This window comes from Astyanax mexicanus, chromosome 15, assembly GCF_023375975.1.
Source record: "Astyanax mexicanus isolate ESR-SI-001 chromosome 15, AstMex3_surface, whole genome shotgun sequence".
NCBI classification, from domain to species: Eukaryota; Metazoa; Chordata; class Actinopteri; order Characiformes; family Acestrorhamphidae; genus Astyanax; species Astyanax mexicanus.
In genome coordinates this window covers 45,889,165-45,917,142 of record NC_064422.1, presented here as the reverse complement: position 1 = coordinate 45,917,142, position 27,978 = coordinate 45,889,165, and the positions used below count along the sequence as shown (strand labels likewise).

Below are 27,978 nucleotides of genomic sequence, written 5' to 3'. Positions count from 1 at the left end.
GTTTGGTGTGAATGTAATTTTTTAACAGGTTAAAAGTTCCAAACCTTTTGCAACTCACGGCCAACTTAACTCACCACAAAATGTTCTGGATTTATTTATTTTTATTTCGAGACTCATGGTATTTGTCACATCAGACTACAGGTGTAAATGTGAGTGAGAAACTTGGGTGCAGATTCCCACCAATGTGCAGAGAACAATATTTACAAGACTAATAATAAAATACATTTTATTGGCAGTTTAGAAACAAACCAGCCCAACCATTTCATGTTCCTGTGCACAGAAGACTCGCACTATGGATGTACTCACTGCTGTGTTTTCTTGGTGTTCAAATCTGGTTTCTGCTTAACTTGATTGTTTAACTTTAGGGTCTTAACATCTCTTTTCAGCTATTTATACATGTGTAGAAAATCATAGCAAAACCTTTAATTACATGCAATATTGTCATCTTATTCACATGCAAACATTTATAATGTTTGCTGAACTGTGTTTACATTTAAAATGATTTTTGCTTTGTAAAATAATTAAATAAAACAAATTGGCCTATGGCCCCATTGCAGCATTTTTGTGGCCCACAGGTAGAAAAACACTGCATGGTCCTGTAATTCAGCTATGATCTGGGGTAATTTGGGTGTTTTTAATATAATTAAACCTATGCTAGCATTATTTTTGATCTAACTGCATGACACTGGCACATATTTACTGGCACGGTTCTGAGTAAAAACGCTGACCCAGGATCAGTCAACCTTTACTTAAACTCCGAGTATATTGAGGGTGGCCCTCATTTACAGTGTCAAAAGACCTAGCAATTTAATGAGGTGCAATATATTTTAAAAATGAGATATAAAAAGACTTTAGTGGGAATGCGACTACAGATGACTGAATACAACTAAAGGAACATAAAGCAGTAAAATGAAGGTTAAAAGACAGCTAAAACAATCCAAAATGAAAAACTCAACGATTTAGTAAGACAAAAACAGCTCAAACATAAATCATAAAAATAAAAAAAATAAAATTGACTATAACAGCTACAGGCTGTCAGAACCTAGTTAGAGAGTTAATAATTATTTAGTGACACTAGTGAGCTGAGTATTAGAGTTTACTGTAGTGAATTACACCTTTCTGGTGCTCTGTAACTAACCTTTTTTTCAGTTCAGTAAAAACTTAGTACCTGAAGGGTAATTTAATTACTGGAGTGAATCTGATAAGTTGTTATTTTTGATATTTCACACAGATTGAAGAACATTAAAGTGTACTGAATTATATTAGCTGATGAGCTGATATTAAATCAGCAGGTTTACTCGTAGATGCTTAATAAATGAGGCCTATTTACTGCAGATCAAGATACTTTTGGGGTGTTTAGAAATATGACAAACATGTTTCCCTTTAAATACAATTATCTACTACAGATATATATCAGACAGATTATATCTATACGTTATCAATTATTTTACTTTAGCCCTGTATATTTGAAGTGCAGTAGTGCAACATCAGTATTGTAATGTATCAATAGAGGGTTTTCCATCCACCAAGTTTTTGCGCATTTTGAAAATGCGCATGAAAAAAGCTGGATGGAAAAAGTCAAAAATTCGAAAAAAGCCCCAAATATCTCAAAACGATTTTTACACTAGGAGGGGGTGGAAAAGTTAGAATATCGCATCGCCAAAATTCTGAAAAACTGGATGGAAAAGGGTTTTTCGCATAAAAAATGACGTATCAGGCCTCAAGTCATGTGATTCTGTACCATGTGATCAGAAGCTGTTTGGCGTCCTCTCCCACGTTATCTAAAGTTTATTCGCATAACTGTAGTGAATGGAAACACGGCTTAATTCACATTTTTTTCTGCCGAAATTTGGAAATTGCGCATTCTTTTTTCGAAAGGTTTGGATGGAAACCAGACTAATGACTTTATGTTACAGTCTGGTGAAATTCTCAATTATGTGATCCATATTATATTGTATGCAATAAACATCACTATACAAACTGTAATATTTATTTACGGTAGTGTATTCTTGAAATTATATTTTTATTATTTTTTTATATTGACACAAATAACATTATTAGGAAAAAACTCTGAAATATCATGATATTATTTTAGGGTCATAAGTGAACAACTTTATTTTAATGTTTTTAACAAAAGGAAAATTCACACTGTTCTCATTAAATAATAATATATAATAGAGACAGATTATATCTCTCCAGTATCATTTTACTTTAGTCCTGGTTATATGGAATGCATTGTTAATATCATAACATATCATAACATGTTGGATCATTGACTTTTGTTATAATCTGGAGAAAATCTTAATTATGGGTGTTTTATATCTTATAGAATGGGTGTTCTATGCCAGTTAGGTATGATGGGAAGGATTAAAAAAGGATCGACAATACCAGTATAAATCATATCATATCATATTGTATGCAATAATATTGCCAAACAAGCTGAAATATTTATTTACAGGATTATACTCTTAAAATTTATTTTTTATTCAATTATATTTTTATTATTTTTATTTATTTTATGAATACCCTGAAATATCGTGATATTATCACAGGGCCATATCGCCCAGCCCTAGCGGATTTGAGGATTTGCGCAAATGCGGCGGTGAATGAGGTGCTCAAACGCTTACTGAGATTCCCATAGGCAGCAGCACAGCGATTAGCAGCGCTGATTTCTCTATTAAAACCGGATAAAATATATATTTTGATAGATTATACTTTACTTATCTACGAGTATAGACTGTTTCCAATATAAGGGCAGCTGCAAGGGGAAGATAAGAGTCCTACAACCCCGGTAAACTCGCGCTAAAGAAGAACGCTATCTGTATATCTGGGTTAGCTGGTGTTAGCGCTAACTGGCTAACGGAGCTCCAGCGGGAGAATGATGGATCTGTCCCCGGATCTGTGGTTCCTCCTGCCCGCTGTGCTCTTCACGCTGCTCGCTGTGGTCACTGGAGCTCTGGTTCTCAGGAAAACTGCAGGTTCTAATAAACCCGGACAGTGCTGTGCTCCCCCCAGACCACAGGGGGCGCTCTCACACTGCAGAGAGACAGAGGACAAACAGGTGTGTTCACAGGTAAACTGCACCTCCTTTTTTTCTTTTAAACCTTTCTTTAAGGCATGGTGTTGCCCTTAGGCAACAAAATATTTTTTTTGGTTATTGCATTATACTTTTATTACCTGTTTCAGATCTGAATTATGTTCCAGTTATGGAAAAATAGATATAAAAGTATGTTTTCTTTCTGTAATGCACATAACATTCTTTAAGATACTATTCTAATATTAAATCTATATTTAATTAAATCAAATCAACTATTTCTTTTATGCCTAAACATGATAAAACATGTTCTAAATGACAAAGAATTAGTAAAAGTAGGCTTGCATTACTTTGCCTCATTACATGCCTCAATCAGTCTACATTTTTGGGAACTTTTTTTTTTAGAATGTATTATTTATTATTTATTTTGCATATTGATAACACATTGATTATTTAAATCACCTTGTTTAGTAAGCTTACTTACCTCATTGTATTGGACATAGATATGTCATGTACCATTGTATTAAAAATAAAATATATGATATTGTGTAAATATGCTGTAATAATCAAACAATGGTTTGTTGCCTGAGGGCAACATCATGCTGATGCTGATGTATTTTAACATTTTGTTTTAGAAATCTTGCAAAAACTAGTTATATGGAGTGTAAAACATTTAATTAAATGTATTTTTAAATATCTCAATTATGGGTGTGCCATATCCTGTCATGTGCAATAATACAATGTTATATTTATTTTGTTGCAGTAGTGTGTTCTTTAAACAATTTTTTAAATTCAGTATTTTGTCGTATCGCAAAGAGTATCATTATCGCAAAAATACCATAAAATATTGTGATATTATTTTAGGGTCATATCGCCCACCCCTAGATATTAAAAGTTAAAAATGACTAAGTTTTAGAGTTTCCTGTAGTGAATTCCAGCTCACTGCTCTGTAACTGTATTATCAGGTGCTGCTCTCAGGTGAAAGAACTGGATCAGAGTCTAAAGATCATCAGGAGGAGGAACACTTTAAACTACAGCAAACTAACACTGCTAATACACCTGAAGCTCCAGCAGCAGGTAATGATGAGTCTGCAGACATTCCCTCAGGTATATTTCTATTTATTTTTAACACATTTATGTGCACATGATATCATCTCTTTCATTTTACTTCACTTTTACTATTAACATTTAATAATTTAATATTTTATAAATTATTTACTTTTTATGTGTCAATTTTTAATGTTTTTTTATTTCCTTTTTACATACATATTTTATTAATCTATATAAAACTTCTATTTAAAATTTGTATTTCTTTTATTTATTTATGTTTTTGTTTTAGTTCGAATTCCTTATTAAATGTTTTAAATCTCTTTTAAACTCTAAATGCTCAGCTGCACTGCATATGAGGGTCACCCTCAATGTATTTCCGCGTGAATATAAAGGTTGATCAATTGATTTGATTGATTGATTGATTGATTGATGTGCATATCTTATCTCTGAAATGGATCAAGACTTTTAGCATTTCATAAATTAACTTATTTAAATTAACATAAATTACACATTGCACTTATTTACACCGGCCATAAACATGCGTTTTTTTATTGAGAAAATATATAGATCTGCTTTGATCTGATTCTGTTTACAGTTGTCATTTAAATCAATCAATCAATCAATCAATCAACCAATCAATCAACCTTTATTTTCACCCTCATTGACCCTCATTCTCAATGCAGCCGAGCATTTACAGTTTAAATGGGATTTATAACATTTTAGATAAGAAATGAGAAATAATAAGGAAATAAAAAAAAATATATAAATTTTAATAAACATTAAAAAAAACATAAAAAATTTAAACTTAAATAATAAAGATTTTTTAAAATATAAAATGACAAAAAAGATAATAGTATAAAATAAAAATATAAGAATGATAAGAAATTATAAAATTAATAATAATGTACTAAAAACATAAACATCAAATAAATAAAACTACAAAAATTTAAATAATAAGTAAAAAGATAAACGCAGTTAAAATCAATGGCCAGCTTTTGCTGAATCCTTATTCTTTTTTTATGTTAATGAATCCTGATCACATTAAAAGAATGTTCAACTAAACAATGAAACATTAGGAGCAAACTTTACCTTATTTGTTTTATATAACAGAAAGGTATTATTAAAATAAAAAGATATTCACAAAATAAACTATTTAAAAACTATATAAAAGATAAACTATAAAATACAGTGTATTGCAGTATTAATTTTCATGATGTTTCTTTATAAATAATTGGTTATTATCTACCTATTGTCTCTTACCTACCTAGTATTTGCTTATTTGCTTGGTTAAATCCAGGTGGTTTCTTAGTTTTTTGTCAGGCAGAAAACAATTACATCCTGTTTAAATTGTATTAAATGTAGAAAGGATCAGTTTCTGTCCAACTCTAAACGTGGTTTTGGGCGATTAGATCGTAATCTGATCTCAGTTCATCCTGGGGGTGTTTACACTTGGATTTTAATTCAGATAAGTGAAGTCTGAACCTGATCTGATCAGCAGCAGTGCATTTTACAGGCTCAGTTTTCAGTCAGTGTTTTTGCTGCTGGTTTTAAGAAAACAATAGAAATCTAAATTTAATTGTCATTTAAAAATATTACATTTTAATGATTTATATTCAAATAGTCATCATTTATAGCTAAAACTTACTAGACTATTTTCAGTGAGTGAGTGTAATTTATTTATTTATTTGTTTTTCCTTTTGTAAATATATAAAATATAATTGTCTTTACAGTAAAAAAAGGGTGTGAAGAGGAAAAGCCCCTCAGGTACAGGCCTGGAATGCTGCGGACGAGTCAGCTGGAGAAGATGATGAGTAAAGAAGAGCTGGAGGAGGAACGGAGGTATTTTCTCGATTTTTAAAGTGAAAAGAAATAGAAGTATTAAAATTTCTGTCACAATCACTGCATTGTTTTCTGATTGTTTGATATTTAACAAGCTAGAACTTGAACTAAAGATTTTCATTAGGGCGATCAGTCAAAGCTGTACCAGTGGCAAACCTGTCAAGTCTCCCGTTTTGGCCGGAAAACTACCATATTAGTATTTTCCCATAATTTTCCCATATTATAGTAGAATTAGGATAAAAAACTTTCCTGGACCTCTCCAAACTGAAATGCAACTAATCTCGCAAAAATGTTAAACATTAAAACATTCAAATAAAAATACTATGTACTAATACGTAATATAATAAATAATATACTAATATCAATTGCTACATACTATATACTCCTGACCTGAACTCTTGCATGGCATGCATCTTTTTTTTATTTCTCTTTGCTATTTGGGCTAATTGGCACCTGATTAGTGTGAATTAACCAGAGACTGTAAAAAAAACGATGGACGCCGTGTCTCCGTTCCCATTCATACAATGAAAATGAAGCTAAATCTTCCTCCATGTTGGCGATCCTGAAACCCGAGTCTGTAGAGCGCAGTAGAGACCAGAGGAGGGAGAAAGACTGTGGAGAGACAGCCTACTCATTTACATAACCCCGCCCCTGAGGGATGCCTCGAGGTCACAGGCTGCAGAGCGGAGCTGATGGTCTGTTATTGGCCACGCCTATAACCAGCCCTTTTACAATAACCACACCTTTTTTGAATAGAGCTGAATAACGTTTTAATAAACGAATTCTGTGGGGATATAAAAATTTAACAATATAAGCAGAGGTTACACTAGCTGCTGCAATTAAATAATGGAGGTAGAATTACAGTATATTAGAAAAAAACGTGATTGAAAGTTGTTCTGTTTTGCCATTGAAACCTATGGGGATGGGTGGGGTTACACAGCTTTCTGCAACCGAACAGCAGGGGGCGCCCGACCTGTGGTGGCTTCACTTTTGAGAGACGATGCTCTGTCCAGCTATATACAGTCTATGGTAAAAACAAAGAACAATCTTTTTACATGATGTAGTGTTTGATAAAAAATTATGTCCACATATGAGGACAGCAGGCCCTCAAAGAGCAAAATTTAGTGTTGTGGTCGAGACAACCCAAAATGTAATGTCCACACATGTGGACTCCAGGTCCTAGGAGGATATAGATAACATTAAAATAAAAATACTATTTACTAATACATAATATAATAAATGATATAATAATATAAATTGCTACATACTATATCATGACACTGTGATACTGAACCTCGGTTGGGCTGGTGGGATGGCTCCCTTATTATTTTTTTTTATTTCCCTTATTTTTAAACCCAAAACTTGACGGGTATGCAGTGGTCGAGAAAGAAGAAACAGTTTCTAGCACATTCAACCCGTGTTAACCTAGCTGTGACTCTTCTGGACAGCCAGTCCTGCCTCTAAATATCATAAACCAATAAGCATTGAGTTGCAATGCACACAGTACGTCCCTATTTTGGGTGACTTTGGGCAATTTGAAAATCGGCCCCAGAATGCTCTTATTGACTCCCTTGTTCTTTGGAAGTTTGGAAAATGTGGAAACTACTGAAACTAATTGTTTTTATTCAAGAAAACTTTCAGCCGTGCAGAATGATCTGTTCCATCTGCTTTAGACAGATTGTTGCAGCCATTTACCAGCATTTTAGCTCAGTCAGCCCTTTAGCCCTTGACTAACTAGCCTTACAGATTTTAAAATATGTAAATATGTAATATGCTGTATCCAGCAAACAATATAACAATATAACAAAGCATTTATTTCTTTAAATTTCTTAATTTTAATCAATAGAATATTATAATTCTGATACTGATATGAACAGTGTTAAAGCCTCCATCCTTTTTCACGGTAGAAAAATATCTATTGTGTTTCTATATACAGATGCATTAGAATAGCAGATTCTTAAAAAATGCTATTTCAGTACTCTCTCATGCATTGTTACATTTTTGTTGCACATCATCGAATTAAACAGGATTTTCTAAATACTCTGTTCTGAAATGTATAGTTGTGTCGGTGTTGAGCGCTGATGACGATATCCTCAAAATGCTAATTATATTAAATGATTGATGTGATAAAATACAGCTCTGATTTTACTATTTATAGGTTTATGTTTGAGTAAAATGAACATTGTTGTTTTATTCTATAAACTACAGACAACATTTCTCCCAAATTCCAAATAAAAATATTCTCATTTAGAGCATTTATTTACAGAAAATGAGAAATGACTGAAATAACAAAAAAGATGCAGAACTTTCAGACCTCAAATAATGCAAAGAAAACAAGTTCATATTCATAAAGTTTTAAGAGTTCAGAAATAATCAATATTTGGTGGAATAACCCTGGTTGGTTTTTAATCACAGTTTTTTTTCATGCATCTTGTCATCATGTTCTCCTCCACCAGTCTTACACACTGCTTTTGGATAACTTTATGCTGCTTTACTCCTGGTGCAAAAATTCAAGCAGTTCAGTTTGGTGGTTTGATGGTTTGTGATCATCCGTCTTCCTCTTGATTATATTCCAGAGGTTTTCAATTTGGTAAAATCAAAGAAACTCATCATTTTAAAGTGTTTTTTTTTTTTTTAATAAAAAGAGCTGTATATATATATTTATACATATATTGTCCAGTTTTAGTTGACGGTTATGTATGTATATTCTGAGTGTAGACCCAGCCCTGAGGGCCGGAGCTCATTATAATAAATGTATTTATCTGTAGGGTAGTGGTTATATATGTACAGTACTTTCACTGTTGTTACTGTTGGGATGGGAGGTGGGAATATATGCATTATATGTTTGACACTATTTAAGACACACCTTAGAAATACATCTCAGAGTGAGCAGCACTTTTACTCCTCTGTTTATTTAAGATCACACTGATGATAACATGTTTAACATGTGTGTTAAACTTACATGGTTTGAGCCCGTACACACACACACACACACACACACACACAGACACACACAGTTATGATTACACTTACATAAAAAATATAAAAATACATAAATGCAGCTACTGCTCATACTCATTACTGCACTAATGAGCTCCTGAGCTCTGAGTTTCCTCTTCTGAAGTCCCCGTTGCTCCACCAGCCGCTCACGTTCAGTAAAACTGAGCCGGATCCTCTTTTAGAGGCTGTACGTGTGACGTGGCCTGAAGAAGAAGAACTCGAATATATGAATATATGAGGATTAGCAGGGATGGTGGTTTCAGCACATCGGTACCATTAAACACATATTTTAGCCTTTATCGACTCAGAAATACTTCTGTTTTCTGTTTAAAAACTAAATAATACAGACTGCCACTTAAATAATAAAACACTAGTATTATTAAAAAGGCAACTCTCCATTATGTGTGTGTGTGTGTGTGTGTGTGTGTGTGTGTGTGTTTATCAAGCATTTAACCAAGCCCAGTATTAACATTTTTTCCATTATTTGATTTATTTAATCACCCATTCATTAAACCTGATCAGGAGAGCTACTGGTTGGCGCTAAATAAATAAAAGTACGAGCTATATGCCCCGAGGTGTATCCTGAGCTGCAGTGTGTAATATTTACTCTCGGGTCTGAGGAACAGTGTGTACTATTTATTAATATATAATTACAAATCTTTATATGGAAGTCAATGTATAATTCAGTTTTGTCATGTCTTTTGGTCCATTCATCATGAATTTTTTTACACAATTTATAGAAGAAATCCTTTAATAAATATAAAATAGACCTAAGTTTAAGGGAAACATGATAATAATAACAAGTACTAACTTTTTTGTTGAATATTCCACATCCATTCTTCCTCATTATTCCTAAATACAGCGATTTTTAGCCGATGCTCCCAACTAACAGCCCACAATGCTAATGATGAGGGCATAGAGTTAATCATGCAAAGAAATTACTATTTTTACACCATTAAACTTTTTAAAAATCGTGTATCATTTTCTATTTACTTCACAATGACAATAAAATAAATATAAAACACAGTGGATCAACTTTTATGGAGATGAGGATTTCATTTTCCAGCAGGACTTGGCACACTGCCCACACTGCCAAAACTACCAATTGTTCTTATATATTGTTCAAATTCTGTAACACTGATTGTTGGGTTTTTATTGGCTGTAAACCACGCTAAACGCTTAAAATAGATCACTCTAAATAATATGAGTTTCACATTTTCAACTGAATTACTGAAATAATAAAGTAACGTTTCAACGATATTCTAATTGTTTGAGATGCACTAGTATATAAACCATGTGTTCCTTTATTCTCTGTTGTGCATTTTGTTTTAACCTGTGGTGTTTAGCTCTGCTTTATTGTTTATTGCTGTTAGTTTGAGCCACAGTTCTGCTGTGTTTTGGTTTCTGGTTTGTTTTTTTCTTTGTTTGTTTCCTTGTTTCAGTTCTTTTGTTCTTTGTTTGTTTTTGTAACATATTAAAATTAACCCAACTTGCATTTGCATCCTGCCTCTAAAACACTACAGTGTGTGTGTGTGTGTGTGTGTGTGCCTTGTATTTAGCTCATTATGAGAACCATATTTTTTCTCCTTCCATTACTTTTTCTTTTATACTTTAAAAGTAGTTTTAAAACCAGGACTTTTATTTTTTAATCCTCCTGTTATGTTACAGGTCAAATTGACCCGTTTTAAAGTTTGAAGATTTGGGAAAAATAGTTAAAAGTATTTTATCAGAACGACACTTCTCCTACCTGCCTTAATTAGTGTAATCTACACATAAAATATGAAAAATGGTTCCTATCACATATCAATCAAACAATCAACCTTTATTTTCACTCGGGAGAAACATTGAAGGTGACCCTCATTTACCATGTTGCCGAGCATTTATAACATCAAAGAGATTGAACACATTTAACAATAAATTAGAAATAATAAGAAATAAAATAGTAAAAATAATAATTAAATAAATAAAAGAAGTACTAATTTTAAATCAACATTTAATAAAAATATATATGTAAAACAGAATTCTAAAATACAATAAAAAAACAAATTTGACACATAAAAAGTAAAAAAATTATAAAATATAAAATAAGTAAATAGATAATAGTAAAAGCAAAGTAAAATATTAAAAATGAGAAGTGATTAAATGAATAATAGAACTAAGAACAAGAATTAAAATATAAAACATTAAAATAAAATAAAAAAACGAATTAAAAAAGTCATTTAAAAAATGTGCAGCCACTCCCTGCTAAAATTAAAACTAAAACAAAATTGCAATGTTATGTTTCAATGTTATGTAAAATTAATTGTTTTATATGTTGGTCTTTTAAAAGTAATATAGTAGTAAAACATTAATATATATATATGTGAACATGTATTTCTTAATGAAAAACGAGTGAATTATCCTAATTGAAGCATTACCTGTTAGAGGTAAGGAGCACCACTACACTAAATACTGATAGAATAATTAGTAATGCAGTTAGAAATGAAATATGTTTACACTGTTTGTAAGGATTAAAAAAGGGTTTAAAAAAAACAAGTATGAACCCAAACAAATCTTTAAAATTTGTTGTATAATATACTGTGTGTGTTTGTGTTTATTTCAGAGTTCAGCGGGAGCAGCTAATCGCTATCTTCAAACTTCTTCAAGATAATCAGGAGGCGTTTGGTGAGGTGACGGAGAACGACATGGAGGAACAGCTAAAACTTTACTCCATCTAAAACATCTCCACAAAAACTGAACTGAGCTTTCAGTGAGAAAATAAAACACAAACCTGCTGAACCTAAACAGCCAGAATCACTGCTGTTCAGAGGCTTTTCACTCCAGCACTGGAAACATAATTAAAACATGTATATATATTTTTGGACTATAAAGTATTTCAGATTTGATTGGCTGTGGATTGTGGAGGTATTAGAGATGTGCTGAGATTTCTCCAGATTAAATCACACCTGTGTATCGCGATACTGGATACAGGTAACCAAAACAAATGTTTGACACGACACAGGAGATTCAGTCATAGGTTGCCTGCTCTACACAGTTGGGCCGGTTGAATACAGAACCCTCACTGGGGGGGTTGTGACAGAAGTTGTTGGATTTATGATAAAACAAGCTGCAGTATGATGATAAAATATAAAAAAATCTCCTGCACTTTTGCATTTTGGGAGTTTCAATCAAATAAAATATTTTCTAAAGTATATTTTAAACTTTAAAAACATATATAAAGTCTCATCTCATGAATCTGTTGCTGCACAGTGTACAGTGTTGATCAACCTCTAGTGCTTCATCAGTGACTACAGGACTCCCTTGCAGGACTCTAACCCACAGGACGCTTCCCACAGGATGCTGCCCACAGGACACTTGCCTACAGGACACTTGCCCACAGGACTCTAGCCCACAGGACGCTTCCCACAGGATGCTGCCCACAGGACCCTTGCCCACAGGACTCCCTCACAGGACTCTAGCCCACAAGACGCTTCCCACAGGATGTGCACCCACAGGACACTTGCCTACAGAACTCCCCCCGCATAGGACAATTCTCCACAAGATTCCCCACCACAGTATGCTGCCCACAGGTCTTCCCCCTACAGGACACTTGCCTACAGGAAACTTGCCCACAGGACACTTGCCCACAAGACACATGCCCACAAGACTCTACACCCAGGATGCCGACCACAGTACACTTGCCCACAGGACCCTTCCACAGGGCTCCCCCCTACAGGACACTTGCCTACATGAAAACTTGCCCACAGAACACTGCCCACAGGACGCCCCGTCACAGTACGCTGCCCACAGGACACTTGCCTACAGGACTCCCCCCCACATAGGACAATTGTCCACAGGACTCCCCCAAAGGACACTTGTCTACAGGACTACCTGCTAAAGGATGCTGCCCACAGGATGCTTTCCACAGGACTCTGCCCACAGTACACTTACCCACAGTACATTTACCCACAGGATGCCCCTAAAGAACATTTACACACAGGACTCCCCCCTACAGGACACACCACAGGACTGTGCCAACAGGACTTTTGCCCAGGACAGTGTTAGCTGGATATCACTGATTGGTGCAGCAGTGATGTGTTTAAAAACCCGTTCACTATGGGATCCCAGGTTGTTATGGTGCTATGGTGTCGCAATGTGGTTGCTAGGTAGTTTTGCTAGGTGGTTGCTAAGGTGTTTCTAGATTGTTGATCATGGTATCCAAAGTCCGAGCTAACAGAGAACATTATCGAGAAGGTTTAGCAATGTTTTGATAAGGTTGCAGGACTCGTGACTTTTACCACACCAGTGTCTCCAGTTTTAGCGGACAATAGAAAAATCCCTTTATATATTTATATATATATGAGTTCTCTGTGTGTGTTTATTGTTATAGAACCAGTTCCTTCATTTCGTAACGTTTAAACAGTGATTCCAGCATCACCAAATAATCCATGTGTAAACTCTTCATGCGTTAGTGTTTATTCAGTGTGTCACTTTTTACTTTACTATGCATTCAGCAGAAATATATACAGCAGTATTTTTTACTTTATAACTTTATATTTTTAAGTATATTTTAAGTTAAAGCTTAATGCATTTATAAGGGCTTCATACTACATATACGCCTATATGAATAACGTATTTATAAAGCGGTATGCCAGGACTCAACATGTCATTCAGTGATTTATAAAAATTAAATGGGATTGTATTGATACAATATATATCGTCGACGTCCAATGAAAATCAAGTATCTCAGTTTTTGTCCATTTTTAGTTTAATATATAATTTGATTGGAAAAAGAAATCCTTAAATAGTGGAAAAATTTCTTGATGAACGAACCAATAGAAATACTTAAAAATAACCTGAATAAACTATTTTTACATTGACTTCCATTAAAAGTTTAAAATGTATTTTTTATCTCCTGTAAAGTTTCTGTTTTAGAGATACTTGTTTTTCATTGGACAACGACAATATAAACAGTTTGCATCAGCCATTCTCACCTGTTGGTTTGGGGACAACTTGTAAAAAGTAAATTAAAAATTAAAAAATAAAATTTAAAATTAAAAATAATGAATGTTCATCTGATTTTGTACTCATCTTTTATACTAGAGGGATAAAAAGAGACAGAAATTTAAAGTTGATGTAATCTGAATGCAGAGAAGTGAAATATCTCATTTTGTGGCCTTATTTATTTTGTGTATTTTTGATATTTAATTTTATTGTAGTAACTTTTAATCAATCAATTTCTGTAGCGCTTTTTACAACAGAAGTTGTCACAAAGCAGCTTTACAGAGAAAATCAGGTCCTAACTCTTCCAAAATAAACTTAATTTTTAAAATTAAAAATCTACTAAAATTTAAAATCTAGTTAAAAACACATATTTAACTATTTAAAACATGTAATGCTCAAACTCTGGCAGCTTTACTTAATTTACTTAATTTATTTTTACAAGGTTTCCAAATTGAAGATGGTTATAAAACTCGTGAGACATTTAAAAATCATGTTTAAAAGCAAGTACACTAGCTGCAAAGCTATTTTTATCTTTTCAAGAAGACCCAAACCTGAAATTGATCAAAAACTCCTGTTACTGCCACTCATTCCTCACTACTGTTCCTTTTTATGTTTTGAGTAACAGGACTGAAAGTAACAAAAATTAGTTTTTAGCATAGAATTAGCAAAAACATGAAACATAGCACATTCTAGTGATTTTCCCAACATTTGCGTTTTAAAAATAAACCAATAAGATGTAAGAATTAATTTAGGTAACAGGACTGAGTGTTGAGATTGAGCTCCTCAGTCATCGTTACAATAAGATCAAATATACAGAAAAAAACTAATTAGGGAACTTAATGTTAATCTTCTAATGATCTTCAGAAGAACCAGCTGATGATGTCACTTCCGGTTGAAAAAATTGTCCGGGTGTTTCAGATGATCAGGCGTTACGGTGTTACGGTAACAGGACTGAGTGAAACCACAACACAGGGACACAACTAAAATGTGTATTTTAACTTATATATTATGGATTTTTTATTATGAAAAATATGTTTTTAAAGTGCAGATGGGATTTGGACATATGCAACATATAAATATATACATACTCTGAAGTATTTTAATAATTATTATTATTTCATGCTAAAGTTTATAGTTAGAGAGTGGGGGCAGATATGTAACAAATGCTATTGTTTATATTTTCTTTGTTCTAAGTAGTTTTTTTAAATGTTTTTAATCACATATCTTACTTTTGCAATTAGGTCAATATACAAAAGATACTATTCTTAATAATAAAATGTGTTTTAAAGTTATTTTGTGTCACATTTATACATTATATTATTATATATTTCCTGTAGACAGAAATAACACAGATTTGGTGAAATATTTCTTATGTATTTTGAAGGCCCTTATGTTTGTCTTTAATAAAATGTTACTAAATAGCGTTACTCACTGTTTCTATTTAACAAAACCCAACAGACAAGCTCGTATTATTCAGCTCTGCTTTTGTACATTTGCATTAGTAAAGTCCAGCCCTGTGAGAGGAGCACTAATATATTACTCATATATTTCACACCCTTATACTCAAACAGAGCAGCAGCAGCAGCAGCAGCAGTCAGTCATGAGCCATGAGGAAGCTTCTCCCCGCTGCTGTTTCTCTGCTCTGCTGTGGAGTTTTCTACCTGATCATCTGGAGAAACATCAGCGGGAGGTACCGTTTTTTTATTTTACAGCTTCACACAAATTCAGCTTTTAAACTTTTAGTTTCTGACCACTTTCAGACGGCCTGTAACTGTTTTAGCTGAGTTTTTCTCTTAACATTTATTTATTTTATTTAATTTGTCTTTTTGTTTGTCTAATTTTCTGTTTGACCTTTTAGCCTTTTCATTTGTTTTATTTATTTTATTCAGTTTTGTCCTTTTATTTATTGTTTTCCTTGTTTTAACATTTTATTTGATTTATTTGATTTATGTTATTATTCTGAATATTTAGCTCTTTATTATATTGCTGTACATGTTAGCCTGTCCACTTATCCTTTTATTCTGAATTGTTTTATTTAGCAACACCTTAGCAACCCCCTAGCAACACTTTAGCAACCACCTAGAAACTACATAGCAACCAGCACAGATATCATAGCAATACCATAGCAACCACCTAGATACTGCTTGGCAACCCCTTGGCAACCACCTCGGACACCACAGCAACACCTTAGCATACACCTTAGCAACCTCCCAGCAACCATGTAGCAACACCATAGAAACCACCATAGCGAACGGCTGGAGCAATTTTAGCTGCACAACCGTCCTGTGTTTCCTTCAGGGAATTCACTTTTCTTTTTTATTATTATCTTAATAATCTTATATTGTTTGCTTGTTTTTCTAATGCTTTTAACTTTTAATTTTCATTGTTTATGAAGTTCCTTAATTTAACTCACCTGTTTAACTCACCTGCATTGAAAATTAGGGTTACTCCTAATGTATTAAATCAAATAAAGGTTGATTAATAGATTGATTAATTAAGTTCACTTATATTTACTTTAATTCACTTAAATTCAATTCATTTAATTCAGATACTGAATTAGCTTCAGCTTTGCTGCTGCCTCTATATTAGAGTAAGTCTCGATGCTCAGAGTTAGAATACCAATGCTCTGCCAGCCTGTAGTGTGTGGACGAGCATTGTCCTGTGCAAAGAAAGTACTTTTATGTAGAAAGTATGTTTAGAAAGTATGTTTAAATTAGGTAAATAACACTAAAAGTACACTTTCTGTTTAATATACTTTCTCTGTATTTGCATACAATGTATTTTTAAGCAATATGCTTTAAATTATACATTGTGCTGATAAAAAATATATGTAGTGGCATTAAATACTGATTAAATTGCACTTTAGTGTAGTTTTTTCCCCCAGTAGCATTAAGGTGTTCACAATATGTTCATCAATGCGTAAAGTAGTAAATTTACAATATACTTTAAGTGAATTAAAAATGACATTTAAAAACACATTTTCTTTTGCAGAAATTGTAGGAAAAAAGCATTTATAAGCACAAGCGAATGCTTTTGTTGTAATATTAAATATATTTAAGTTGCCGTAAGCTGTTCCAAAATAGTACATTTAGTATGAAATTTAAGCACATATAAATTTTGTAATAATGTTGAAAGTATGTACTTTTTTCATGTTAAGTATACTTTAAAATATGTACTAAAAATAAAAATGCACTTTTCTTTTACAGGGGTTGTCTTGTATATATTGAAATGATTATTATTTACTTATTCTTTTCTAATAAAGCCCTCAGACTGTGTACCTGGCTGTTCTGCGCTCGGGCTCCTTCTGGAGGGACGGGCTGGAGACGGGTGAAGTTACAGAAGCTCTTGTGACTCCTGATAAAAATTCATCATTTACCACAAAACTCACTACAGTAAAAACACTGAAAGAGGATTTTAAATCTCTGCAGCATGAAAATCTCACACAGACAGAAACGCCTGCAGGAAACAAAACGCAGACTTTACAGACTCCTTCAGTCCTCTTTAAAAAAGACTACACCCGCCTGCCCCAGTGGAACTTTGAGGACGTTTATGTGCGGAATAATGACGAAAAACGTCAGGTAAGATACGATACTTCCTTTAGTATTATTAGGGCATTATTATACATTGTACTGTAGGGGTGGGCGATATTGCCTTAAAATAATATCACGATATTTCACAGTATTTTCTCGATATCGATACTCTTGGCGATATAAAAAAAAACACTGCATTAAAAATATAAATATATATATATATATTAATTTATCAATAAAATCTAATTTTATTATTGCATACGATAAGACACGATATGATACGACACCCCCTTAACTAAGATATTAAAATTTACAAGAATTTTATCAGATTTGTAACAGAAGTCAATGATCCAGAATGATCAGTCATGATACTACTACTAATAATAATAATAATAATAATACACTCCATATATCCCCATATATCCAGGATTAAAGTAAAATAAATGATACTGCACAGATATAATCTGTCTCTAGTAAATATATAATGGGAAATTATGAGAACAGTGTGATTTTTTCTTTTGATAAAAACAGAATAAAAGTAGAACCCTGATGTGATAAATAATTAGGGGGGGGGGGGGGGTGATATGGCTCCATATTTCAGGGTATAACATCGTTCACCATATTCAAAACTGTTGGCGAAATTATTCTGTACTGCCAAAAGTATTCCCTCACCTATCCACTCTGTAATAAATTAATCAAAACCACAAGAATTAAAGTATGATGTTAAATTACTAGTGTACTAAAATACTATTGTTGATGATTATGAAGCTTACAGCCAATAAAAACTCAAAAATCTGTGTATCAGAAAATTAGAATATTATATAATAAGACCAACTGGTACTTTTGGTACACAGTATGGGCAGTGTGCAGCCAAATCCTGCTGGAAAATGAAATCCTCATCTCCATAAAAGTTGTCAGTAGCAGAGGGAAGCTGTAAGATATGAAGTGCTGTAAGATTTTGTGGGAAAACAAAACTGCACTGACTTTAGACTTGATAATAAAACACAGTGGATCAACACCAGCAGATGGCAGACATGACTCTCCAAACCATCACTGATTGGTGGAAACTTCACACTAGACCTCGAGCAGTTTGGACTGTGTGTCTCTCCACTCTTCCTCCAGACTCTGATCTCTTGATTTACTTTAAATAAAATGTAAAATGTATTGATGATCAGTGATGGTTTGGAGAGTCATGTCTGTCATCTGCTGGTGTTGATCCACTGTCAAGTGGATCAAGTCTATCAAGTCTAAAGTGAGAGCTATTATTCACTAATGGAGAAAACATGGAACACTGGTGAACCTTCTGAGGAGTGACTTGCTGACCGACTGAAATTACTCCAAAAGGGCATGAAGAACTCATCCAGAAGATCCATAAAAAAGAACCCAGAACAACTAAAGAATTTTAAGAACTGCAGGATCTCACTCACCTCTGTTAGAAAGAGACTGGGGGCTCATCTCAAATTCACTAACAAACATCCATGATACATTATTTCCCTTAATAAATGAAATTATCTTTAAAAATGCTTTTTAAATGTACACAGGTGATCTTTGTCTGATATTAAAATGTAAAATGTATTAATCTGAAAAGGTAAGTATGTAAGTAGGATAGAAATATGTGTAATATCGGATATATGTATCAACTGAGAATTCCCACATCAGTGCATCCCTATAAAAAATAATTTACAGCTCTGTAAAAAATGAAGAGAGCACTTCAGATTCTGAATCAGTTTCTCTGATTTTGCTATTTATAGGTTTATGTTTGAGTAAAATGAACATTGTTGTTTTATTCTATAAACTACAGACAACATTTCTCCCAAATTACAAATAAAAATATTCTCATTTAGAGCATTTATTTACAGAAAATGAGAAATGACTGAAATAACAAAAAAGATGCAGAACTTTCAGACCTCAAATAATGCAAAGAAAACAAGTTCATATTTATAAAGTTTTAAGAGTTCAGAAATAATCAATATTTGGTGGAATAATCCTGGTTGGTTTTTAATCACAGTTTTTTTTCATGCATCTTGTCATCATGTTCTCCTCCTCCACCAGTCTTACACACTGCTTTTGGATAACTTTATGCTGCTTTACTCCTGGTGTAAAAATTCAAGCAGTTCAGTTTGGTGGTTTGATGGTTTGTGATCATCCATCTTCCTCTTGATTATATTCCAGAGGTTTTTAATTAGGTAAAATCAAAGAACTTATTTTTTTACAGAGCTGTATATTGAGGATATGTGATTTGTGTAACAGGTCTGCTCGGCGTCTCTTCAGAACTCCAGAGATCCGGAGTTTCAGGCTGCAGTAATTTCAGATATTCAGCTCTGGCTGTACAGAGGTCACCTGGATATCAGCGAGTGGAACCGACTCTCACACTTCAATAACCCGTTCGGATTCATGGACTACAGGTATAATGGTGAGTATTTATATTTAACGCTGAGTAAACTTGGCCCTGCCCCCTTTTCACACTGAAATCTCCCTCAGTGAATAGCTGCTACAGCCTTCCTCTGGGTTTCTGTTTGTATAGAGGGAGCAGCCTTTCTTTAAATACAGTGGAATTTTTATTATATTTATTAAGTCATCTGTTCATTAAACTCACAGTGTTTAATATCAACAGCTGGATAATAAGTGTGCAGTAAACCGTAAACAGAGATCAGATTCTTCCAGGTTCTTCACGTTAGATTCAAGATTCACAGAGTACAATATACAACTACAGCACACACAATAACAACACACATACCTTACACTATAGACATATTGACAAATGGTATTGCACGGAAATAAGTTGATTTAATATATAAGTAATGTACAGTGTTATATAGGTGTGCAGATATCTAGAATATGTGTGTGGAAGTGAATAGGAATTTGGGATGCACTAGGATGAATGTATTTTAGTAGAATGTAAATATATTAAAGAAGCTTAGTTGGACGTTATAAGGTTATAAAGTCATTTCTAAAGTTTTGGGACTCCAGAGAACCACAGTGAGAGCTGTTATTCACTTTCAGATAAAACATAATTTTTTTGTTATTTCAGACATTTCTCATTTTCTGTAAATAAATGCTCTAAATGAGAATATTTTTATTTGGAATTTGGGAGAAATGTTGTCTGTAGTTTATAGAATAAAACAACAATGTTCATTTTACTCAAACATAAACCTATAAATAGTAAAATCAGAGAAACTGATTCAGAAACTGAATTTGAAGTTGTTTGACCTTTGACCTACTTGTATCTCTCTGTGAATATCGTCGCTGTCCTATAAAAAACACTTAAATCCATTTTTGCTGATTTTTAGTTTATTACATAATTTGAACAAACAAACTCTCCGTCACACTGTGCCCAAGTTTTTTGATGAACGGACCAATAGAAACACTTTAAAATGACCTGAAATAAACTCTTTTTACATTGACTTCCATTAAAAGTTTAGAAGGTTTTTTCTCTCTCCAGTAAAGTTGCTGTTTTGGAGATAAGTGTTTTTTTTATTGGACAGCGATGATATAAACAGTATGCAGCATGGTCGACTGTTCTGTCTCGGTTTTCTTTATGTTTTTAGATATAAAACCAGCAGCAGATCTGATCCCAAAGCCCAGGTCCACCCAGCTGCTGCCCGTGCCTGAGGGGGCACAGGACGGCTGTATCCGCTGTGCCGTGGTGGGCACCGGGGGCATACTCAGCGGCTCCAGGATGGGCAAAGAGATCGATTCTCATCATTATGTGTTTCGGTGAGGATATATCATAAAGTGTAACTAACCCACCCTCTGCTCAAATTTAAAAATGGGAGGATTAGTTTGGGAGGGGCATGTATGGGTGATGTATGGGTTTAGAGGTGGGGCATGGAAGAGAGCTGATTAGGCTGAGCAGTGTTCCCTTTGATAGCGGTGAGACACAGATGATTGGATGTCAGCGGGGGGGCGGCATTATTGATTGACTGATTAGCATATTGTGATGATGTGTCTGTGTACCAAAGTACACGAAAACATCTTCCTATAGCACAGTTAAACCTGTGGGGGCGCTACAGAGGCAGAAATGACAATTTGAGCATTTTTCTGATTATCAAACAAACTTTATTATCAAACTTTAAAAAATTAAAAAACACTTTTAAAATTATAGTTTAATTTATTAACCTTTTCAGACCTGAATTATATGCCAGTGTTAAAAAAAAATAATATTATTAATTATAAAAATAATGCTTTTTTTTGTCTGCAATGCACAAAAAGAAAGGCTCTATTATTATAATATAAAATCTATATTAGCATTAAATCCAATTAACTAAAATAATGATAATAATCTATATGAACTGATATTACTGTAAACTATCGACTGTTTATTGCATTGTACCGTCTGCTCCACACAGAATGAACGGAGCCCTTATTAAAGGATATGAGGAAGATGTTGGGAAAAGAACTTCAGTGTATGTTCACACGTCGTACGCCATATTAAACTCATTTTTTCTGTTGAAACCGTACGGTTTTGAAGTTCCAAAAGATGAGGTGAGTGCATTTATATTCTAAATATATATACTGTATGATTTATAGTAAAGCAAGAGATCTGTTTCCCATTAAAAACAACAAATACTTCTAAGAATTCCTAGAGAGCTTGTTCAAAGTGTTTATAGTCTTACTATTCATCAGTTATCAGTAAACTGTGATAAAATACAGTTGTTAGACTAATGCACTTTGCATGCTGTCTTATATACAGTACCAGTAAAAGTTTGGACACACCTTCATCCAAACTATGAAGAAAAACATCTGGAATTATTTAGTAAACAAATATGTTTTATATTTTATATTCTTCAAATTAGGACCTCTTGCTTTAGCATTTTCTCAGTCAGCTTTATGAGGTAGAGTCTCCTGGAATTCAGGCTTTCAGTTAACAGCTGTGCTGAACTCATCAAGAGTTAATTACTTGAATTTCTTGTCTCTTAATAAAGTGTTTAAGAGCATCAGTTAAAGTAAAGTAGTGAAGTTGTAAAGTAGCGTTTATCTTAATCACTATTAATTAAGATAAAACATAAGTTAAATTAAGAAAATCCTATTTTGTTAAAATATGTGAGGGGCAGTATAAAGCTGTTTTAATTGGTCTATAGAATGCAACCCAAACACAGATTATGTAAGTGTTTGAAAACCTATTTCTGCACTGTGTTGTTGCAAAACTATTAATAGAAATATGAAGACCCCATAGGGATAAAGTACTAAACTCATCTAAACTATAAAGAAAAACATTAATAGTAGTTATATACTACACAAAAAACTGTTAAACAAGCCAGAATATGTTTTATATTTTACATTCTTAGATGACCAGTCACTTTTATAAGGTAGAATCACCTGGAATTCAGGCTTTCAGTTAATTAGAGTTAATTACTTGAATTTCTTGTCTCTTAATAATGTGTTTGAGAGCATCAGTTGTTAAGAAAATAAGAATTTCAAGAACTTCTTAGAAAGTATCCTCAAGTGTAGTTGGGGCAAAGACCATCAAAAACATTATAATGATTAAACTGGCACTCATCAGGACCACTCCAAGAAAGGAAGAGCGAGAGTTTACTCTGTTGTACAGGATATGTTCATCAGAGTTACAGAGTAGTTAGGTTTGTTTAACACTTTTAATTTTTAAGTTACTGCATGATTCATATTACACACATTTGACTGATACTGTATATCAGGGGTCTCAAAGTAGCGGCCCGCGGGCCACATGCGGCCCGCGACGCGGTTTCATACGGCCCCTCACGGGTTAACAAAATAAACATACATCTGGCCCGCAATTCAATTTAATTATTTATGCTTTATTATGTTCGTTTTCATATTTTATCTTAACTTGTATTTTGGTGTGTGTGTGTGTTTTTTTTTTTTTGCTTACGCTGCGTTGCCTGCTTTAGTAGTCTTCAGTAGCCTTCAACAGTCTAACCTTGCAGCCGTGGTGTGTCCACTAAACTCCGTAGTTATAAACATCCTGAGGTTAGCAGCGCGCTAACTGACCTGTTTATAATGTAATCCGAGCAGTGACTCCTGCTCTAAACTGCTGCTGTTAGCTGCTTGGGCTGAAAGATGAACTGTAGAGAGCTGTATTATCCGGTTAGTGGGGTTATTTTATTTCATACACAGAAGAACTTAAAATTTTAAAAACGCTCCAGACTGGCTGAGCTGAGCCCTGTAGCCCGTGGCTGGGCTGTAGCTCTGACTAAGCAAAGACTGCGGGCTTGTGGTGCTGCAGCTGCAGCTCCGACTAGTGGTTGGATGAGGAACTGCTAAATCTGAGGAAATGCTAAATCTGTCACAGCTCACAATTTTTGATTTTATATTTATTAAGCCTTATTTCAGTATCAAACGTTTTGATCAAAGTTAATATAACTTATAAATTAAAAGGATTTATGTTAATAGAGCAACAAGCAACCATTTTTCCATGCAACTGTAATATTTGATTGAATAAATAGTATATTGAGAGTTATTTAACATTAAGGAGTAATTACATTCATTTTGTATTACATCTGGTTACATTTTCTTATATTTATAAGTTACATCTGGCCCTCAGAGGACAGCCAATATGCCAATGTGGCCCTCGGCAAAAATGAGTTTGAGACCCCTGCTGTATATGATTTTATATAGTATAAATGATTTATATATTTGATACTATAAGGAAATGTAAACTAACAGTTGTTTATTAAACCCAAAGGGAATTAAATATGTACTGATCCCAGAAGGCCAGAGAGATTTCGAGTGGATTGAGGGTCTGATGAAGAAGAAATTACTGAAGAAGGGCACTTATAACGGCTTTAGGTAAGTACTAAAGTCACTGAGGTTAATCTGGCAGATCATTTCAGCCTAATAATATGTTATTATATAAAATATATAACAACCCGCCACTTTTACCTTCAATAAATACCTTATTAACCCTTATTTTTACACTCTGAGGCTGTATATGGATAATAATGTATAAGTATGCAGAGAAACAGATACAGAATTTTTATTATCTTTTATTTATTTTTTACTGGTTTTACTTTTGGCCTTTTACCATTTAATATTTGTTATACTTTTTTAACCTATTATTATTATTATTATTATTATTATTATTGATTTATTTATTTATATATTTTAGTTCCATAATTTACCTTTTTTTATATAATGTTTGTTATTTTACTCCTCTATTTCTTTAATTGTGTTTTTATTTTATTATTCTAATTATTTTCTCTTTGTTTTATTGTTTTACATTTTAGCCTGTCTGCATATCTGTTTATTCATTTTTTTTTTATTTCTTTTTGATTAAATCTTATATTGTTTGCTTTATAATTAAATTTTTTTTCAGTCCCTTTATTTTGTAAACGCTCAGCTGCATTGAAAATTAGGGGTGACTCTCAAAGTATTTACTAAGTGGAAATAAAGGTTGATTGATTGATTGAATTCCAATTAGTCAATGAAAAAAAAACATATGTCAATTTAAGAACAATTACTGTCTGAATAAAACGTAAAAAAAGTTGTCTAAAAGTAAAGATAGAAACGGAAAAAGCGTTAATATAGGTTTATTATTTAGAACTACAAAGTGGTCCTGTATGATAAAATAGGAACAAGGATGTTGTTTTAATAAAGTAAAATTTTCTACACATGTACTGTATATTACATGGCCCTATTTTAGTGATCTAAAGATGAGTCGTAAACTGTGTACTCTACAGCTTGATTTATGGCGTGTCAGTCAGTGTGTCTTTGCTATCGTAACAACAGGAAAAGTACACCTTGCATGGCACAAAACGCAAAGCAAAACTCATATACTAATTCTCTTACTTAATCATAAAATATGACGTGAAATAATAAACCAATCAGAGCGTCTCTCGCTCATCATTCTCTTTAAGAGTAGAACCAGGTGAGCTCTGACTTTGGTGGATTGCTATTGTAACGGTGCAGCTACCTGGACGTGTCCAACAAACTCTTCTCAGCAGAGGAAACTGAGCTGCTGGTTGACGCTGTGAAGGAGCTCCAGCAGCTCATTTACGGGAACAGCAATGTTATTTTATTTACTATTCTGTTTATTGTTGATGTAAAAGTTGGGTTTGTGCTGCTGTGTGTTCATGTGTGTGTAATAAGTGGGGGTGTACGCTCGGCTCGGCACGGCGACTGTGTTACCGAGATAGCGATGAACGTCTGACTGTTGGTGTCTGTCTAGGTTGTATTCAGTCAGTGGAGCTCCTGTGTTTTCTGTTACCAAGATAAACAAGATAAAACTCCAGAAATGTACCTGAACACACCTCATTTCAGAACACCACGCCCATCAGTGTAGATATATTCAGAAGCTCTGCTGCTGTTTAAACCAGACAGGAGGAAGATAGGAGTGAATATAGACTGTTGGTGGGGGGTAAGATAGCGATGATCATAAGCATTTATTGCTCTTGTGTTTTCTAGGCCGTTAAGTTTCTACAGTGGAGGGTTTGATGAAGATAAACTGTACGTTCTTCATCCAGATTTTCTGAGATATGTTCGGAACAGGTATGAAGATGATTATCTTTCTTCTTTCTTTGGTGTTTTATGTAATTCAGTTTATTATTCAGAGTTTATTAATCTGTACCTTCTGTAATATTCGTTTTAGGTTCCTGAGATCTACAACTCTGGATACTGATTTATGGTATATGTTCAGACCCACCAATGGAGCATTCACTCTGTTCTTGGCTCTACACACCTGTGATATTGTAAGCAAATATGTACAATTATTATTATTGTATTTATTGTAATTATTACAATTATTGTAATTATTTCAGTAATTCAGTTGAAAGTGTGAAACTCATATATATTATATAGATGTATTAAACACAGAGTGATCTATTTTAAGCGTTTATTTCTTTTATTGTTAATAATTATGAAGCTTACAGCCAATGAAAACCCAAAAATCCTGCTGGAAAATGAAATCTGCATCTTCATAAAGGTTCACACTAGACCACAAGCAGCGTGGACTGTGTGCTGCCCTCTGCTGATGTCAACTTTTATGGAGATGCAGATTTCATTTTCCAGCAGGACTTGGCACACTGCCCACACTGCGTACCAAAAGTACAAACTGGCCATATATTATAATATTCAAATTTTCTAAGACACTGATTTTTTTTTTTGTCTGTAAGCTTCAAAATCATCAATAATAAAATAAATAAACTTTATAAAATAGATCACTCTGTGTTTAATACATCTATACAATATATGAGTTTTACATTTTTACTAAAATGAAATAACTTTTTAATATATTCTAATTTTATAAGATGCACTATTATATAACACATTTTTTGTGATAGTTTGTGTAATCAAATATCTCCTCTTAAAACAGGTGGATGTTTATGGATTCATCACTGAAGATCATCATAAGTACAATAACTACTACTTTGAAAGGTCGACAAAAACCAGCGTAGTTTTCTTTGTGAATCACGATTACAAGCTGGAGATTCAGACGTGGAAGAAGCTCCACGATGCCGGAATTATAAACCTGTATCAGAGAAAGGAGAACCCAAACGGAGCGTAATCTGATAAATAATCTTATCAGATGTAGGAGTGTGTTGTGTTTTAAAGGACATTTGAGCCATGAAAAAACAGTCTGTCATTATGTTGCAACAGAAAATGCACTGCAGTGAACATTCAGTAATTGCTATAATGGACATTATATATATATATATGCGCAAAATTTTGGACATTCCTGCTCACTCCATTTATTTATATTTCTATATTTACTGGGATAAATATTTGATATAAGATCAGATATGATATGTCTGATATTTGGTCTGACCACTCCACAACACTTTCTCCAAATATCTGCACATTTTATTTACAGTTGTTTTGAGTGAATGTTGATTAAATAATGATATAATATTGGTGTTTTATGCCTGTTTCATTTTCTCATAGATAGATGGATGGATACATACATACATACATACATGGATAGATGGATAGATAGATAGATAGATAGATAGATAGATAGATAGATAGATAGATAGATAGATAGATAGATAGATAGATAGATAGATAGATTGAAATCGTGGACAAAAAAGTGTGAATATTTCATTACTAACTCTATTGCTAATTATTCTATCCATACCTCTAACAGGTAACTGTTAAGTGAATTTTAAGTAAATGTAATGCAATTTAATGCTGAATTTAATGCTACTATGTGATTGTTGATTAAATAATGATGTAAAGTAAGTTCAGGCACAGTAAGACATATAAAACTATAGAATACACTAAAGGAGGCTTAAAAAATTAACTACATCTTTATAAGTTAAAAATAAAAAATGTTGTAACCTCATATAAAACCGTATGATTAATGCAACTTTAAAAGATACAATTCGTTTTTATTAAATGTATAAAGAGTTTAATTGTAGTTGTAAACCACCAGGTGGCGCCCTTATACTACAAACCCAGCACAGCGTTATTTACCGTAAAGGCCCAGATATAAAGCTGTAAATTGTTTTCTCAAACAATAATTAGGTTATATTTATAGGCTATGATATATAATATACTCTAAAATAAAGTATAAAACAAATAATATAAAAATAAGAAATTATCAGGAGTCATGAACTCAGATTTTTAAGC

The 27,978-nt window shown here is 33.2% G+C and overlaps 2 protein-coding genes across 4 annotated transcripts; both read left to right on the top strand.

Annotated features, from left to right (window-relative positions):
• Positions 1–2,604: 2,604 nt before the first annotated feature.
• LOC103026388 (matrix-remodeling-associated protein 7) lies at positions 2,605–13,974 on the top strand. 3 transcript variants are annotated; one of them, XM_007241288.4, is made up of 4 exons: positions 2,605–3,061; positions 4,000–4,141; positions 5,815–5,923; positions 11,526–13,974. In XM_007241288.4, exons 1-4 carry the CDS (start codon positions 2,879–2,881, stop codon positions 11,638–11,640), a joined length of 549 nt encoding a protein of 182 aa, XP_007241350.2. In that variant the 5' UTR covers positions 2,605–2,878; the 3' UTR covers positions 11,641–13,974. The 3 variants fall into 3 exon arrangements, with proteins under 3 accessions (XP_007241350.2, XP_007241348.2, XP_049320610.1); XM_007241286.4 differs by having other exon boundaries at positions 2,606–3,073; XM_049464653.1 differs by having other exon boundaries at positions 2,607–3,073; positions 4,000–4,111.
• An 813-nt stretch (positions 13,975–14,787) lies between these two features.
• On the top strand, positions 14,788–27,261 carry LOC103028114 (alpha-N-acetylgalactosaminide alpha-2,6-sialyltransferase 1-like). Its single transcript, XM_022686565.2, has 9 exons — positions 14,788–15,596; positions 17,169–17,484; positions 19,687–19,849; positions 20,985–21,153; positions 21,786–21,921; positions 24,098–24,201; positions 25,816–25,899; positions 26,000–26,099; positions 26,723–27,261. Exons 1-9 carry the CDS (start codon positions 15,514–15,516, stop codon positions 26,912–26,914), a joined length of 1,347 nt encoding a protein of 448 aa, XP_022542286.2. The 5' UTR covers positions 14,788–15,513; the 3' UTR covers positions 26,915–27,261.
• The last annotated feature ends 717 nt before the right edge of the window (positions 27,262–27,978 follow it).

Coding starts and splice junctions, on each gene's coding strand:
- LOC103026388 (XM_007241286.4), top strand. CDS start 2,879: ATGATGGATCTGTCCCCGGATCTGTGGTTCCTCCTGCCCGCTGTGCTC. Junction 3,074..3,999: donor ACAAACAGGTGTGTTCACAG/GTAAACTGCACC, acceptor CTGTATTATCAG/GTGCTGCTCTCAGGTGAAAG. Junction 5,924..11,525: donor GAGCTGGAGGAGGAACGGAG/GTATTTTCTCGA, acceptor TGTTTATTTCAG/AGTTCAGCGGGAGCAGCTAA.
- LOC103028114 (XM_022686565.2), top strand. CDS start 15,514: ATGAGGAAGCTTCTCCCCGCTGCTGTTTCTCTGCTCTGCTGTGGAGTT. Junction 15,597..17,168: donor TGGAGAAACATCAGCGGGAG/GTACCGTTTTTT, acceptor TTTCTAATAAAG/CCCTCAGACTGTGTACCTGG. Junction 25,900..25,999: donor CTGAGATATGTTCGGAACAG/GTATGAAGATGA, acceptor TATTCGTTTTAG/GTTCCTGAGATCTACAACTC.